Raw genomic sequence first — 18139 nt, forward strand, 5'->3', positions numbered from 1 at the left:
GTTAGGAAACCATGACATATTAAGGTGAAACCTTATTTTGTGAATCGAACAAATCTCATTATCATAGAGTATTTATACTAATGCTGTCAACGTTAGCAACATCACACAGAGAACTGTTGGGTTCATGTTTGGTAAATCTTGAATTTTGCACACAAAACCAACATTTTATTTTTCATGTCATTCATTTTTTTCCAACAAAAATAATTCTCCACAGTAACTGTACAATTGAAATGCAGGTGAATGTTACAAGCAACACATCTGCCAACAAAGCAGCAATGACATCAATAGAGTTGTAAATAAACCAGGACATTTTGGTGGACTGATTTGCTCTGATTCTGGAGAGGTTATCAGGCTGGTCAAAGAATAGAGGAAGTCCAACTACAGGAACAGAAGCTCTGGACAAACTCCTCCAAGTCTGCAGGGAGTGGCTTTGGGGGCTTGCACTGAAATCCACCCATGTAGATTATATGGTAACAGCTCTGTAAAGGTTATTGATTAATCAGCTCTCACCTTTTTCTCAGTAAACTCAATACAATTTGCATATTGCTGTCACATGATACTCTGATCCGTTGGAGTGTTTACCAACCTTCTGGGCAACACTACATTACTTTTGACCCCTCGTCACAGGTTGCATACAGGTGATGGCCAGGTCAAAGACACAGTTTTCCCTCTCAGAATGTTTTACCTGAATACTTTTTCAGGGACTAGAAGATGTACACTTATACATATGTATAATTATACATATCATTATTTACAATTGTACATCTTCAAATTCAAATGCAAAAAAGCAAGGATTAAAAAACATAAACATAATTATGTAGAAATAAATTACTCATGACCCCTCGGATGTATTTTGGGACTTTGTTGCGGGTCCTGACCCTCAGGTTGAAAACCACTGCTCCAATCTTTGCTTAGTTGTAATAACTTAAAATAAAATAAAAGGGATTTGAGGTCTTCTGCTAAAGTTAGGATTTAGGTGTTTATAGAATCAGTATCTGCATGACAAAAGCGTAAAGGTAAATTGAGACCTTTTTATAATGTTCTCTATAGATGTGGCACACACATGCATTTCTTTTATTTGTTCTGCTTATGGTGAAAAAGAGAACACTGAATCACACACAACTACAAAAGGGACCAAGGTTGATCTGAGAGCTAAAAGAGGAGCTTTAATTATACCAAGCGAACAACTTGCCTGGTAATCAAGCCTTTTTCTGACTGCTATTTAAGAAAGGCATTTGATTAATCCTGTTTTCGGGGCCCAAAGGCAAATATTTGCTACTGGGCCCCTGTTTTCCTGCAAGTTCCCATCAAGTACAGAGGACACTATAAATGGTATAGCTTTTAGCCCAGAAGCCATCCAGTACTTAATAAAATAATAATTGTGTCCGTCAAGCCATGAAAACCTTGCACTATAGAGAGCACTATAAACTAAAAGCATTTAAAAGTTCGAAATAGGACCACACAGTAATGTAGTGCATTTCATATTGTTCTGTTGTGGTAAAAAAAATTGCAATTAATCAAATATTCCCCCCCAAAAACGCACACACTGAGGCCCTGGGGTTTTTGAGGCCCCTGGAGGTCTACTGTCCCCACTCACTTCCAAATAAAATGATGTCATGTAATAATAACAAAATAACACAATCAAATAAAACATAATTAAGTTCTTTCAAATTGTAGTTGTACACTGTCAGTACTGTCAGATTCCTGTGACAGTGTTCACCAAAGACCTAACCCTCCAGCCCTTTGTTGTTGTTCTCACGCTAATGTGCGAGATCCGTAGACCCGACTCAACTGCGCGGTCACATTCCGCCCCGACTTCCCTTCTGCCAGCGGCCTGGTGGTTTGAGATGAGTAGAAGATGTCGGTTTCGGGGCTGAAGGCCGAATTGAAGTTTTTGGAGTCCATTTTTGACCCAAACCACGAACGATTCAGAATAATAGACTGGAAACCAGACGAACTCAGTTGCCAATTCAACGTAACAGGAGAGAAGCCGCTGATCATTCACTGCAACATCACGGTAAGTCCAGGCCACAAGCTAACCACCGACTATCGACTGGAACCAAATCATTCCGCGGAAGGTTCCGTGTTTACAAATTAACCACGATTTCAGTGTTCACTTTTTATTTTCATGTCGTGTTCAAAGCCACCAATATTCAATAAACCGTGTGGATTAAAGAAAACAACACAGCACTATAGTGCTAAATATACTTTGGAAAAGTGTAGAAGAATACGTCGTTTAGGAACGACGCTGCGGTAGCTCTCCGCTAGCCTGTTAGCTCGCCTTGTTAGCCTAAATAACTGCTACTGTTTGCTACAGCTGCTAACTTTCTAGTTACTGAACTGAACCCTTATCTAATTTAATGTTAACATTATTTAACGTTTCACAATATCATGGCTGTTTTAACAAAAATAAATTTAATAAGAACGCATTTATCTACACAGGCATACGGCTGAATGTTCCCGTTGATATATATTAAATAGAGGCGGTTTAATGGACTGTTGTTCCACAGTGTTTTTGTGCTTTTTCAGTAAATAGACGGATCCCTGTGGCGAACGTGAAATAACACTGACGTTAACGGTTCTCTTTATCAGGACACCAAACTATGTAGAAAGCGACATAATGACGACAACAGCTAGTGTTCACTATATTATACTTAACTAAGAATGTGAGCTTAGCTGTAAACGTATTATGATTACGTAGATTTTATTTTTTTAACATGTATTTCAACACCAACTCTTTGAAGCGGTGTGTATACATTATCAGTATTGTAAATAATATTGGAGCGTGTGCAGAACGCATTAAGTCAACCGTGAGGTTGTGTAGGTGATGTCACTAACAACCGAGGCTCACTCTTTGTGTCACTGCAGCTGTATTTGTATGGTTCAGGGGGTGCAGATCACTCACACACACACCATCCTAACATCCTGACCACATCCTCCTCTCCTCCACTCACGCAGTTACACTTCTGCTCGATTTTTGAGACACACAGACACGGCCTCTTAAAATGATTTTATAGGCCATGTCGTGTCGAGACTTAAGCTGTGTCAAGTCGTCCGCATCTACGCAATCTCAAAGATGCCAGAGTACATTAAGTAATCGCGATATGAATTTAGGAAATAAGAAGTGAGTAAGTCAGTCAATCCGGTACCCCAAGCTCTGCACATTTCCCACGTCTGATTAGCTGGATCATGTGTGGTCACCACACACCTGATTTAGACAATCAGTTATAAGGAGAGCAGCTAGAGATGCACCGGGTTGTATGGGGCCTGAATTTGGCTTTATGATGATTAGTGCTGATAGAGAGATAACTGAAATGTTGAATAGCGCTCACTTCAACACACAAGTCATGATTATGCATCCACTTTTTCTGAATGCTCTGATACACGATGCATGGCGCTTGACAACGCATACGTGTCTCTGAATACCAAACAATGATGCCACAGTCGTCATACGAGGTAATTAAAATCAAATTAAACGGTTATTGTGAAGTACTTTAAACCCTACGTGACTAACATCATACTTATACAACTACGTTTAGTTGTCAAATTACTTTTGTTGGAGAGTTGTAAAGATGGGAGTCTTTCCTGTTTCTGACAACTGGTCCTTATATAACATGACGCTGTATCATACACTCCCACAGTCATGACCAACCCATCTGTCACCATATACCGAAACATCACCATTGCTGTATAACTAAGTGCAGTATTTTCCATTCTGGAAATTGGACTTGGGATCCTTACCTCTAAAATGATTACCAGTACGCTACTTACCGTACGTACCACACACTTGATGCACAAATATATATATTTTTAACTCCATTTTACCATAATCTCCTGGAATGAAGAATTAGCCCTTTATCATTCATTCTGTTGCATCTTCAGTCATCAACTGACGGTTGAACATTATTTAGGAAATATATTAAGATTGAAGATGCAGCACTCAGCCGCTTGTCGTCCAGCACTGTCCTAAAGCTGGCAAATCATTTTGTTCAGTGGGTGTCTATGTGGGCTACGACATGCTGTCTGAAATCATTTATAGCTTTAAGATATTCCTGGGCAACATTTTGGTTTGGTGGTTCTCTGTTAAGTGTTAATATACAATGTGTAGACAATAAAAACCATTAAATGTCCATGTCCCGCTGTTGCAGGAATCTTATCCCTCAACGCCCCCAATATGGTTTGTTGACTCCGATGATCCGAGTCTGGCCGAGGTGTTGGAGCGCTTAGAGGATGTGAGAAAAGGCAGCACATTGGTAAGTTGGCTGATGTGGATCCAGCTTCAGAATGAGAATGAGAACGTGGACAGTGGAAACTTGGTGGAATTGTTTAATCGCAGTAAATTGATGTCTTGTCTTCACGATTCCACCCGCAGCTCCTTCAGCAGTTGAAGCGCCTCATCTGTGATCTCTGTCGGCTTTACAACCTGCCACAACATCCAGATGTGGAAATGCTCGACCAGCCTCTGCCCACTGGACCGATTACCCAAGAGCGAAAGGTACTCACTTGAACAAGAGTCAAATGCACTGTCGCATTTGTGTTGCATTTTAAAACTCAGTGTTTGTCAACTCACAACGTTTCTCATCACTGCAGCATGGGCCGTCAGATGAGGTGACATCTGAGGAGGAGGAAGAGGAAGAAATGGGAGAGGTACCTATGTGTATTAATGACAGTTCATAGCTTAAAGGTGCACTTTGTTTTACATCCTGTTTCTAAACACAATTGATACGCTAACAGCAGGACATTGACCTGGACCAAGACCTGGACCATTACGACATGAAAGAAGAGGAGCCAGTTGATGGGAAGAAGTCAGAAGATGACGGGATAGAAAAAGAAAATCTGGCCATCTTGGAGAAGATTCGTAAGAACCAGAGGCAGGATCACTTGAATGTAAGCGCTCATTTGGGGTCTTTTCCTTTCTTTATTTAGTTTTGGTGACCGTAACGTAACACATTCTGTTTGCCGAGGAGTTCGAAACACTGTACCTCAGCCCGAATAACGTTCACAAACTGTAACTACCACCTGAAAATGACACGATGGGAAACGTTGATCGCAGGACATAAAGTCTCATTCGTTATTCCTTCTGTCAGTTTCATCGTGTTCAGATCAACACTAACACTGCTTCCAAAATGCAGACTCATCGTTCCTTTCACTGCTGACACTGTGCGGCTGCTGCCGCAGAGAGAAAAGCACGGCCGGCCAGCAAAAAGTTTAGTTTGCATCGGGCAACGCAGAGGATAAAAGATGTCAGCTGAAATCAGGAACAAAACACCTGGCAATAGTCGGTTAAATGATCCAACGTTAATGGCTGAATTTATTCAGATTATATGAAGGTCAACATCTTAAAATAGCTGTTATTGGAACACTTCATGCTCTAACGTTTCTCTTATGGGCTCATAGAAGAAGAGTTTAGTAACTTAAAAATGCTCAATTGTAACATTGTCGATTGACAGTAAATGCACAGGACCTCCACCTCGGGATGTCTATAGTATTCTGCGTCTTCTTTTTTGTCCCGGTGTCTTACCGTCGGGGTGATTTGTGTTGCAGGGTGCAGTGTCTGGCTCTGTGCAGGCCTCAGACCGCCTCATGAAGGAACTCAGGGAGATCTACAGATCACAGAGTTACAAGACAGGTGACCACAGTGACACGTTGCCCCGCAGTGATGACTTTTAACGTTCGAACATCTCATCGGCAGATTGAAGTAAAGCTCTGTGTTCGTGTGTTTCCGCAGGTATTTATTCATGTGAACTAGTCGGTGACAGCCTTTATGAATGGCACGTCAAGTTAAGGATGTAAGTGCCCACATTCATTTGCTTTTACATTTTCAAATATTGTGTTAAATGTTGTTTTCCTGTTAGATTTGACTTGTTGTTCTGTATTACAGGGTAGACCCAGATAGTCCGTTACATAGTGACATGCAGGTCTTAAAAGAAAAAGAAGGAGTGGACTACATTCTGCTCGATTTCTCTTATAAAGTGAGTCCTGTAACAATATTTGTCAATCGTTTTATTCGGGGAAAGAGTTTTCTCGAGACTCAAGGTGTGTTTTCTTTTCTTCACATGACAGGATAATTTTCCTTTTGACCCACCTTTTGTCCGGGTTGTCTCCCCCGTGCTCTCCGGAGGGTGAGTGTGATCTCCTCTGTTTGCAAATGAAATGCGCTGATGAAAGTTCAGTCACTGGGACTTGGTCCACATTTGTTGTGGGCACAATTTAGAGAGGCAAATGTTTTGCATTTTGCAGATGTGTTGATAGGGTGCTTTGCTTGCTTACAGCCTAATGCGAAAATCTTTGCGAAAATCTCTCCCACAAGGCAAATCCAGATATTGTGAACTCAATGTGAAGCACAACAAATTTGCAAAAAGTCAAGTGATCTAATTAACATACCTGGTATATTCGTGTATATCATGCAACACTCAATTTTTATGCTGAATCTGTATCTTTTCATTGCAGTTATGTTCTAGGAGGAGGGGCCTTGTGCATGGAGCTTCTCACAAAACAGGTTTGTAAATGACTTTAATACATGGCATCACATCATTTTCCTCAACTTACAACAGCAGAATGAATGTCTTTCTGTGTGTTTTCAGGGCTGGAGCAGTGCCTATTCCATAGAATCTGTCATTATGCAGATAAATGCAACTTTGGTGAAAGGAAAAGCCAGGGTGCAGTTTGGAGCCAATAAGGTAAGTGATGTCGTTAGTCCGGTCTCTATCCGATGTCACTCTCCCTCTGTGTGCGTTGTTATCGGAGCTGCTTTTACACAGCCGGGCTGGCCGTGCATGTGTTTAGTCCATGTGAGCGTGCCACACTCGTTAGCTCAAAGCCAGTCAGCAAAGCACAGAGAAGCTCGGACTACAACTCCCACAAGAGAGAGAGACTTCATTCTCTGCTCAGGTAGACATCATTAGGATATAATAATGATATGCTGCTATATTTACGCTCTGAATATTGTATGGAGAGCTTTTCAAATGAACACGGTGGCACAACATGTTGTTTGACCGCCTCTAAATTTCAAAGTGTGTATAGCTGTTTCAATTGGCAGTGAGAGGCCGTGAGTCCTATAAATGGTGATACTAACGCGCACACTTCAGGACAGTTTCTCATTTACGGTTGTCATGATGCGGCACACGGTTACACATGACGAGTAGTTTTTATCATAGTTACATTGAATCATAGTTACACCCATCATTTGTATCTTGAATCCAGAGGATTTAGCTGTAGAGGAAATTCCATCAGACCGCAAGATGGCGAGAAAGAGTTATAGGAGAGAGAGAGAGATGTCAGACACCAACCAATTTCTGTGCACCTAACGAAACATTGTTTGTTTTTCAGAACCAGTACAATCTTGCCAGAGCACAACAATCGTACAAATCCCTTGTGCAGATTCATGAAAAGAATGGTGAGTACATGTTACCGTTGGGCCTCAGTAGACACACACAGTGGTTTGGATCCATCGGCAAAGGGGTTTGTCTTTCTGTTTCTACAGGCTGGTACACACCACCTAAAGAGGACGGATAAGGAGCTGCTACCACTATGCACTGGGAACATGTCTTTGGGTCAAAGTATCTTGTTTTCTTTGGAACACCTCCCCCCCTCTGACTGAACTGGGAATATATCATCTTCCTGGCGGAAACCATCTTGTTGGCTCATCTGACAAGTGTTCCTTCGCCCCGGTCCAGTAAAGACTTTATTCTGGTGTCACTTTGCTTCTCCCCTCAGTGTTTTAGTAAGGAGGAGGCTGTGAGGATATCACGAGTCCTTCTAAATATGCTCATTTGTCTTTAAAAAAAACATTTCTCCCTTTAATTTTGGGGAAGTGCTTTTTCTTTAGCTGCTTTGACAAAGTGGGCTTCACGACGAGTCAGTTACCCCTCTAGATGGGAGTTTTAACGGAAGTCTGATACTGAAGCTCTCGGTGTGGCGCCTCCCTGCACCTGTTTTTATCGGCCACATCACCCCCCCCCCCCCCCCCCTTTCTTCCTTTTGCAAACTAACTGGTACATAATTGCAAATATAAAGATATTATTCAGCTATTGTTTTTATTATTTGAGCATCCTAGACAATAAATAAATTTCATATTTTGGAAGCTCATCTTAAAACTGAGATGAACTACCACTCGGTGTCTTTTAGCTCTTACTTTTTAAAATATGTGAAGAATATCGGGCCGAGCAGAATTAAAATGCTGGGATGTTGTTGAACTAAGATTAACTGTTGTCTGTGAACAAATCCACCAGTAGTTGATAATAAAACAGGGCCAATGGGCATGAAATATCTCAGATTCTCCACGTTACATATCTTGGGAGGAGAAAACCAGATGTTAAGATGGCCGTTAAGCCATCATTTTAGAAGTTTTAACGCATCTAAAGAGCTTCTTTTTTGCCTCATATCTGTTACTCCCAACAGCCCCGCAAGCGCTCAGTTTGGTTATTGGTCTTTTAATCGATTAAAGCTGCAGAGGTTGATGCTGAAAATGAAGCCCTGTGTGTGTAAACAGCATATTGCAAAGGGGCCTTTTCTCAACCGCTGTTATAAAAGGTAGTTGAATTTCCAGCAGAATCGCACTGGGATTGGCTTTACAGAAGGAATAAATGAAATTGTGTTTAGATGTGTTTTGGATTTTTTTTCCATAATATTGCTCCAGTTTAGCAGCAAATTAGTTTTTCATATCTTCCTGACATACATGGGTTGTAGTGGTTTGCTCCCCCTGCCCAGTTTAGATTTGAAACTGATTCCCTGTTACATGACGTCACTCGCAGCTGGCTTCATCTCCGCTCTGCTGTTTTCTCAGTCAACAGCTGAACATCCACCATTTGCAGGGCTTCCTTTGCCCCAATAATGTACTTTTTAGAAGTGAACTGAACCTCTATGATATTGTACGTTTCAACTTTGACCATGCAATATACAGCAGTAGTACTTCATCACTACTACTGTTCCCCATACTGCAGGACACACTGTATCTATCAATCTGTCGGCTCTTTGGCAGTTTATTTGTTAACACTGTCTGCAAAAGTATGTTTGAATGGCAACTCAGGTAACAAACAATACTTAGGAGGGGAATCAGTACATGTTGTGTGTGTGGTTATTTCTTTGGATTAATTATCGCTCTGTACTGCTGACGTTTAGGCTTACACACACACACACACACCGATCTGATGTCAAAAACAGATGAACTTTACAATTATATGGGCCACGTGTTTCTTTTAATTCAAGCAATGTTAGCGGAAGGACTTTAGCAGAAAGATGCCATTTTAACAGGATTGCAGTAGCATGACGACCACCCCATGTAATGGCTCAATGATTTCCCACTGTAGTATTTAATGCTTTTTTTTTTTTTGATCCCAAATACTGAATTAGATTTGATTTCAGCGTCTGATTGCTGCATCTTTAAATATTCCTGATAAAAAACATTTGCACAACTGGCAACAAGGTGCCTGTAGAGGTCAAATATAACAACAAACACATTCTGAGCTAAATATTTCAACATCGGGAGAAATCTTTTTTTTTCTCAGCACACATCTCGTTACATGTCTGACGAAGCTGAGCGGGGACGAATCGTCAGGTCTCAATAACAAGAAGTGTCCTCGTCTAAAGGGCCAAGACTCCCGTCAGATACCAGGAGACCATTCAGAGACTTGCACGCTTATCAAACTGGGCTGTGTTTTGAAAATCTTAATTTATCTCAACTGTCAATTCATTTTTCAAACAAAACATGAACAAGTCTGGCACCGTTGGCCTGCTTTGGTTTTCTTTTCTTTCTCATTTTCCATTTGAAGACATTTTGACCATGTACAGTAATTTGTAAACTTGCATCAAGTTTATGAATAAAGAATTTTAAGAGTATTGCTGTTTTACTGGTTTCCCTGTGTATTCTTTTTCACTGTTGCTTAATGGATTGCAGATGTATTGGGCCGATGTTGATATTTTATTTAATGAATAAAATAATGTACTGCTGACGCAAGTGTCATACTGATTTGATTTTGTATAAAAGTGTTGTTTCCTGTCTGACAGCCTTGCAAACCTGCATCGGAGACTTTCATCGGTCTGAGTTTCATTGGACATTTGCATTTACATGGCTGACGAAGCATAAGAAACAATTGCCATTCATGCACCTGAAATTGAAATTAATATGCTATTAAATAATTAGAATATAGTTGCAATTAGATAAACATCCAACTCCACAAACCCTTGATTAAATATATATATATATTATTATTACTTTATTTAAAAAGTTGCTCCTCATTTTTTATTTGTTTTCCCTGGAAAGTCCAGCAAGCAGAAGTCCATCCTCAGCTTGGTGAAATGCATTAAGTTACTGGATACATTAAACCTGCCTGAGTCAAACTACAACATGCAACATGTTTATTTTGAGGGAAAACACTTTTTGAATTATATTTAAATCAGTATTCATCAAGAGTATGAGCCACTCGGTTCAGAGTAGCTCACACTGTATCTGACTTTCTGTCGGTTTTAACCGAAGGCACAATAAATAATTCAAATGTGGTTGGAGGGCAGATGAAGCTTAGAAACATTTTAAGAATATTATTATTATACTTATCTGTTAATTTTTTAAGCTTTGTGGCAGGTTTTTTGTGTTTTTAAATTGTTTTTTTCATTCATGAAAAGGTCAAAAATCAGCTAATATGGAGGTTCATGTTCCTTCAACATCTATAGCAACGTACAAAAGCATCAAATAAACAGGATGCAACAATAACTGTTTAATATCTATTAGGGTAAGACCAAATAATACAAAAGTAATACACAAAAATGTATTTCTCATTTACTTCACTCATGGAGACACAGCCTCCTCGAACCATTCATTCACCTAATTACAACATGTTTCTATTGAATGTGTTTATCCATGACAAATATTTACCTCACCTCAAGTCATCATATATTTATATCTAGTTATGATATAGTACATGATAATACATATCAAACAACATACAGTACATGTGGGAACATGGAGGAGTTCATGGGAAATGGCTTTCAGAAGCGTTGATACAGCAGCATGAAATGCAGAGTATTAGTAGTTGTATCCAATATGCACTGCAGCCCCTGCTGCATGTTAACTATACAGCTGTAGTTTCCATAATCACATAAGATGTGCTGTATGTACATATGGCAAAAAAAACAACAATTATAAATAATGGATAACTCTGTTCATCTTTGTGCAGACTTCACACTTAATTTATAGAACCGATCAGCTAAACGTTGTGCATTTGCTAACAGAAGAGCGTGTGGATGCTACGGTTTACAGGGTTATACTTCACTGCGTGTGCATCTGCTGGTGAAAATGTTATGCACTTGTTAAATTATACTCGTGGTGTCCAACTTGAAAACAGAACAATTTTCAAGTCTTAACAATTTATGTTATGGTCGTTACTATTCACGTACAGGACCCCACTTGATCCTAATTACTGTTTAATACATTTATGTTTAGTTTGCACTGATGTCAACAGGTCACCCAGAGCAAAACATTATCCATTTATTTTTTTGATTTATAAAAAAACAAAACGAATTCAAAATCTGTTACCCACAGCCATGGAAAGACACAGAGGACATGTGCTTCAAACTCATCCACACATCGTCCAAAATACACAAAATAATAATAGATTGGTACAAAAAACAACAAACTAAAAAGTAAAACAACAGCCTATTGAATACCACATCATCACAATCGGACAAGACGACTCACAGGTTTTGAAGTAACGAGCCTTCGGACACGAATCTTAACTTCTGTTTCAAGTCTAATACTGTATTACTGTAATAACCATCTACTGAATCTTGAGGACGTTTCCAAAGAAGACTTGAGTGACACTGATATCAATATGACACTGTCTCTGACTGACTGGCGACACATAAATATTCTATCTTTCAATTTCACTTCATAAAGAAATGATTGGCTTGGATTTTATATTTTCTGTTATATAAATATCATATCACACCTACTCATAGAATAACACCAACAGCCACGAAATGACACACTAAGGCCTGAAATCCAGAGCTTCAGGAACAAGTAGTCATTAAGCATTTACACGTACGGGTAAGTGGGAGAATTTGCCAAAGGGGTGAAAATATCCATCACTTCATACAATGCGATGACCACCGACAACAATGATTATTAATATTTACTGCATGTCCAACCTGCAAGTGTTTTGGTTTTCTTTCATTTTTAACCTGTACAACGTTGATTTGGAATGTTTTATCCAATGAACTGAAATCCTAAATACTGCATGTGCTTCACTTTAACATGTAATGAATATTCATTTCACTGAAATCAACTCGCTAAACACATAACCGATGCACAATGACTAAATCAAACAGAATGGTTGAATAAAGGTGATTAAAAGGAGACAAATGCCCGACATGTTGACACTTTCAGGGCTTTACTGGTAGAATTTGAAATCAGCTATCACATCTTTCCTGAGAATGTAACAAATATGCTGAATTTAATGGAGAGGTTCACTGATGCAACTTCTCATCAGTGAAGAAAACAACAACCAGGTCACCAAAGCATGAACATTTCCAAGATTCTTTCAAAGATTCAGATTAAGAGTTGTGGAAATACCTGCTCGATACATTTTGTGCTAGATATCGCTTCCAGCAAATGTCTTCTGATTTAAATTATGTTTGAGACAACTTATTTGATTTTTTTTTATTCATCTTACTGTTAAATCTTATTATTTTTATATTTTGAAATGCTACTTCTGTCGTCAAGATTTTTCTTTTTCAACAAAAAAGTAACAAAGTTTACATACAAAGTAAGAAAATGATTGGCCGGTAACAAAAGGATAATATGCTCCTAAATAATTAACTGAAGGTTTAACTGTACCCTAAAATTAATGGACTCGTTTGACATAGAAATCAAAGAAGTGTATTTTGTTGACCCATCCCTTTGACAACACACATCAGCTGAATATTAAGCAGCTACAGTGCATCAACTGAGGGTGGCAAATATTTGTAGCATTTGGTGACCTTCAAGGCTCATGAAAGTAATGACTGTTGACAATATCGCTACTACAGTACATGAAAAAACACATTAAATGTAATCAAAAGAAGTTTTAAAAGTGTGACTCAGGCAGAGCGGTCACTCTGATGACCACAGGTGAACCTACCTGAATAAACTGATGAAGCTCAGGGGATTGTTTTTAGCTATATTATGTGTCTCCGTTTGGAAAGCAACACACACACCGACCAGCTAAAATTGAGCAGCATAAGAGATACAAAAAAGAAAAGAGCCAGCTTAATAGCTGGCTGTTGATTTAAATGTGAAGTGACTTAAATATTAACTCCATGTATGTCAGAATTCAATAAGAGTACACTTCTGGTTGAATTCAGCGTGTACAGTGTTATAATGAAGGGCACCTAATTCTGAATTGTGTTCTTAATTGATCCCTTTTTATCTCTCCCACTCGGCAGCCCGGCCCCCTCCTCTGCCCTACATCGGCTCGTCGTAGTTGTAGGTGGGAGCTGCTGAGTATTGGTTCTGCTGCACGGCTCCCTGCGCGGCTCCCATGGCCGCCTGCTGAGCCGCCTGCTGGACGTGGGGGTTCTTCCAAGCCCCGCTGGCCCACTCCTCCTGGGCCTTACCCAGGCTGCCACCAGTGCCACGGTAGAAGTTATGAACCTGCAAAAGAATTCAAAAATACATTTTCAGGGGGGAAAAAAACTCTCTATGGTATTAAAGTCGAGCTCAAATTAAAATACGTGTTTGCTAAGAAGTGAAGAAGAAACTTGTTTTATTCATTTTCCTGCCGTGATAGTGCCCCCTACATTAGTTCTCCAGGTGACATGCATTTTTCGTAGTACCACTGATGATGTCAGGACTGTAATTTGATTGGTGCATACTTCAGACTGCATACATCATGTTGCGCTCATGTCATATGGTTTGGGTGGGAAACATTCCAATGTTAATGACTTGCAAGCGTGCTAACATTAGCAAGCTAGGTTAATTAGCTTTCACTTAACAACTTGAAGATAGGTAGCCTCGTTTGCTAGCTTTGAGTGGAATACAAACTTAACAGCATGATGGGTTCATAACCAACGCCAATATCGGGGCATGTTGGCTACAAGTCTACGACACAGGTTGTGTCTGAAATTCCATACTAACATGCTATTTAGTACGCTGAAACAGTATGTGAGATTTTAACAACGTTCATAGCAGATAACGGCTCTGTAACATCACACATTTTTTGCTTAAAGAAGTAGAAATGTATAAGTCACCTTTGTCAGGGCGATGAAGGAGAGTACAGCCACCGCAGTAAACATGATGGTGGGAATCAGCATCACCACAGCCGAGCCAATGTTGGTGCTGAAGAAGGTAATGGTAGCCAGCCAGCCACTGATGGGAACAACAAGAGAGTTAGTAATATCTCACACCAAAGCCAATGGCACTCATGACCTATGACAATGCAAAATTGTTCGAAAATATGTGTGATCATTGGTTTACGGCAGAGGTTTTTTAACTGTGCGGCGCGAGTTTGGGAGAGTTCAAGAGGGGTACAGAGGGAGACACTTCAGGCAAAGACATTGCATGATGTGAAAGAGACAGGAGACTGGTGCAGTTACGGTACTTTAAAACCCTTAGCACCAAAACTCACACTCCTCACACTCACCTGAGTCATAACTCAGTCAAATCTGAACACTCAGATATGATAGATGTGCTCTTGGATTCAGTGTGACTTACGCTTCCCCAAGATAGCATTGTCTCTCCATCGAAAAAATAATCAAAAATCCAAATATATTTTAGAAGAATGGTGTTTTTTTTTGTCACCCATCTGTATTTACGCTTCATATCAAACATATCTGTGTTTGTCAAAGCTCTTACCACACTCCCCAGCCTGGAATGCCAACAGTCTGGATAATACTGATCACCACCTGCGCCATGAAGACGAAGAAGAAAGCCATGAAGTTGAAAGAGCTGTCGGTCCTGCATGGAGAGAATAATAAACATCAGGACTGATGTGGTCCAGCAGGACAGCAGGTAAAAGATGTTGAGTAAGCTCAACGTGGAACCAGCTCACTTGAAGGCCTTGTAGATGGGCCTGAACCAGCACACGTAGGAGCAGGGGGTGAAGAGGATGAGCCACAGGAAGGCCATGCCGAAGTTGGTCGCTCCACCTCCTCCACACATCCACGCCAGACAGCCAATCAGATTAAAAGCCAATGTGACGCTATTCACTGTCAACATCAGAGAGAAGGAGCGAGGATGACCAAAACAAGACAGAGTGAAGACAACAGCCTCCATAATGAATATCCCACAGGCTGCATTAGTCATAATCCAGCAGGACTGACTCACTATGAATCTCAGCTAATACTCAACACCAGAAATGCAGTTCTATACTAAATGTAGCACACACAGCACACGGTTTCTACTCTACAAGTACCAAACAGTTTGTTGAGACTAATCTCCTTTTTCATCAGACTTACATTCCTGTTTTCAATTGGCAGAACCTATGAAAAAGATACCACGATGCTCACATGAATACATTTTGACACATTACTGTACTGTTACCACTAAGAGCTGTAACTATCGTTTGTTTTCTTAATCTTAATCTTGATCTGCCAATTATTTTCATTATTAAGAGATAAGTCATTTAGTCAATGTAATGACTGAGATGTCTTCAAATATCTAGTTTTTCTTTCAACCAAACCTTAAGGATATTCAATCTTCAGTGATTTTCAACAGAGAAAAGCAGCAAATTCTCACATTTAAGAAGCTGGAGCCAGAGAAATGTGCTATACCTCAAAAATACCTCAAACTAGTAATTTTTTGCAGATCAACTTGATACAACTTAGATTTGTAAAGATTTTGTTTGTCAAAAGAAAGAGCAAAACGCAAATGTGTAAAACTAACTTAGACACAATATTTCAATCCATGCATAAAAATGCACAAGATAACGTAAAATATATTCTCTGTGACAGTGAGACTGGTCAATCTGGTCTCACAGCTTTAGCGGAGTGTTTGATGTTTGGCTCTCACGATGTTTTGGGTAAAACAAAGTGACACGGCATAAGAAACCGTGGACAGGTTAACAGTTTATACCACGAAGCCAGCAACACACATGAAACTTGAGTTGTGGTAAAAGATGTTGTACATGCAATACTGTACTGCAACTTAACAGTCAACACAAACGTTCACTGCAGGTGCACTCACAGATCCATAGGTAGTAGAGCCTCTTGCACATGGTGCGATGCTGGTCTGGGATCTCATTGAAGTCTTGATAAAAACATGGCCTGAGGGGGATGAATCGAGGCAGGGGAGGGAAGTTGTTTTCTAGGACACAAAGACACAGTTCAACCCAGCGTCCCACACACTAAATTCATAAAGAAATCAAGACAGCTGCATGAAGGATTACAATTTATAAATGGGTCGTGTTTGTGCAGAGACTCACATGCACACTATCTAGTTGAACAGAAAGGAAAAGCTTACCTGCCATGATGACTGTTCAGTATTTTCCTCCACAATCACACAGACTTTGATCTCAGCTGCCTTGAAAAGCAAACTGCAGAGAAATAACAGAGCTGTTTTATTAAGTGCAGCATCACTCACTCACACTGCTCTCCTTGTGGGCTACAGGGCCACAATCCTCCACAGGCCTTCCTGTGGATGCATGCACTCACTTCACTGGAATAAAAGACTTTATATCCCTGCATGGATATATTAGAGGTGGTGCCCAGCCCTTTTGGTGTATCCACCCCTATTGAAGCATCATTCATTAAATCGACAGACAAACACGTTTTATTGGTAGCATTTACAGCTGTGTAATCCGCGCGGGTGGGGGTGGTGGGGGGACAGTGTGGCCTTGTCGCGATTCCTAAAATGAAGGCTATTCATAACCTGAATAAATGAACGCAAAATAGGCGTTACAGGCCTACAGAGTTTACAGATTGGACTATTTATAACATAGATGTTTGTCTGGCTCTTTAACCTGCAAACACGCTATAATGAATAACCCTAAACGTCACTGGAGTGGGTCTGTAAGCCACATTTCAATGCATATGATGGTGGATGGGGAGCATAGCTCTGAAGGGCATCTTTCGGCCACAGAATAAAGCAATCTCTACTGCCAAGAAAAACAGACTGATCCCGGTTGCTTTAAATGCTTTTACATCTTTAAACTGTCCGCGTTGTGCATTTGTTCCCGCGGATGGCAGTGATGCTGCAGTAGGGCACAGTGCATCGTGATCACAGGCGGCGGAGGAGCGTCCTTCAGCCTGTGCGACACGGTGCATTTGGTGCTTCCTCTTCATCCCGACGCCGAGCAGGTCAAGCCCAAACTCCCCACAATAAACCACACAGGATACAGATTTCTAGGTTTTTCTCAAGCTAGAATCCTGTTATTTGAATAGCCTATACCCCCCATCCTGTAATAAATGAAAATGCCGTGATTAAAGCCTTACCTCCAGTTTAGTCAGTTTAGAATCCCTCCGTTCGTTTAAATAGCATACTATGGATTAATCTGCATTAAAACACATTGGAGGAAACGGCCAGATCTGCAGCTGCTTAGACAGAAATATTTTACGTTATTCCTCAAATGACGGGTTTGGGAGTAAGGGGCGGTCACGTGACGTACTGTCTTTTCTTTACGCGCATATCTCCCCTCCTCCCCATCCGCTGGTTTTACCCGCCCGGGCAGGACCAGGGCCTAGAAAACAAGGGGTTGTGTTGCTGGCCTGATCCGACCAATCAGAAATCAGGAATATTCCACCAAGTACCGCCCCCTGATGCTGTCCACAGTGCTGAAAATCAAAGAGGGCATCACACAATCTGATGTGATTGGCCGCCTGTTATCACATTATCAAATATACGAGGCATACTAATGTCACCGATACAAATAAAAAGATATATGACAGTATTGCTCTGAGGGAAAATAATAAACTTAATGAACAGGATGCATAGCCTACAATAGCAGAGTATACATTTACTACTTTTTTGGAATTTCTTTCTACCCAAGTAAGCCATTTAAGGGAGGTGTATTTTTGTTGCACATTTCAAAAACAAAGGCAATTCAAAGAACTTCCCTTGATGCATAAAACACTAATTAAAAGTAAAGCAAACATTTTGAATAAAATAGGTAAAAACAACTAAATAAATACAAAATGCATAAAGATGTCAGTGCAAGGTGGAAAAAAGATCTGA

At 40.2% G+C, this 18139-nt stretch overlaps 2 protein-coding genes across 3 annotated transcripts; one reads left to right on the forward strand and one right to left on the reverse strand.

The window, feature by feature from the left end:
- The first annotated feature begins 1788 nt into the window (after positions 1-1788).
- Positions 1789-9950, forward strand: LOC306698035 (ubiquitin-conjugating enzyme E2 Q2-like). 2 transcript variants are annotated; one of them, XM_079162181.1, is made up of 13 exons: positions 1789-2017; positions 4149-4253; positions 4373-4495; positions 4591-4647; positions 4735-4887; positions 5545-5629; positions 5729-5789; positions 5882-5972; positions 6064-6122; positions 6451-6499; positions 6585-6680; positions 7330-7396; positions 7484-9950. In XM_079162181.1, the coding sequence occupies exons 1-13, from the start codon at positions 1859-1861 to the stop codon at positions 7513-7515; spliced, it is 1137 nt and encodes a 378-aa protein (XP_079018307.1). In that variant the 5' UTR covers positions 1789-1858; the 3' UTR covers positions 7516-9950. The 2 variants fall into 2 exon arrangements, with proteins under 2 accessions (XP_079018307.1, XP_079018308.1); XM_079162182.1 differs by lacking the exon at positions 1789-2017 and adding an exon at positions 3670-3772.
- Positions 9951-13435: 3485 nt separating this feature from the next.
- Positions 13436-16444, reverse strand: scamp5a (secretory carrier membrane protein 5a; the record flags this gene model as incomplete). Its single annotated transcript, XM_079163268.1, has 6 exons — positions 16430-16444; positions 16154-16273; positions 15021-15177; positions 14825-14926; positions 14221-14338; positions 13436-13624 (listed from the first exon to the last, which is right to left on the reverse strand). Exons 1-6 carry the CDS (start codon positions 16434-16436, stop codon positions 13436-13438), a joined length of 693 nt encoding a protein of 230 aa, XP_079019394.1. The 5' UTR covers positions 16437-16444.
- Positions 16445-18139: the final 1695 nt, after the last annotated feature.

The sequence above is a fragment of the Pholis gunnellus genome, assembly GCF_910591455.1.
Source record: "Pholis gunnellus genome assembly, chromosome: 7".
NCBI classification, from domain to species: domain Eukaryota; kingdom Metazoa; phylum Chordata; class Actinopteri; order Perciformes; family Pholidae; genus Pholis; species Pholis gunnellus.

What these genes read in the sequence shown, in the direction of transcription:
- LOC306698035 (XM_079162181.1), top strand. Translation starts at nt 1,859, where the DNA reads ATGTCGGTTTCGGGGCTGAAGGCCGAATTGAAGTTTTTGGAGTCCATT. An exon ending in TGGCACGTCAAGTTAAGGAT is followed by an intron (nt 5,790 to 5,881) that starts GTAAGTGCCCAC and finishes TCTGTATTACAG; the next exon opens with GGTAGACCCAGATAGTCCGT. An exon ending in TGGAGCTTCTCACAAAACAG is followed by an intron (nt 6,500 to 6,584) that starts GTTTGTAAATGA and finishes GTGTGTTTTCAG; the next exon opens with GGCTGGAGCAGTGCCTATTC.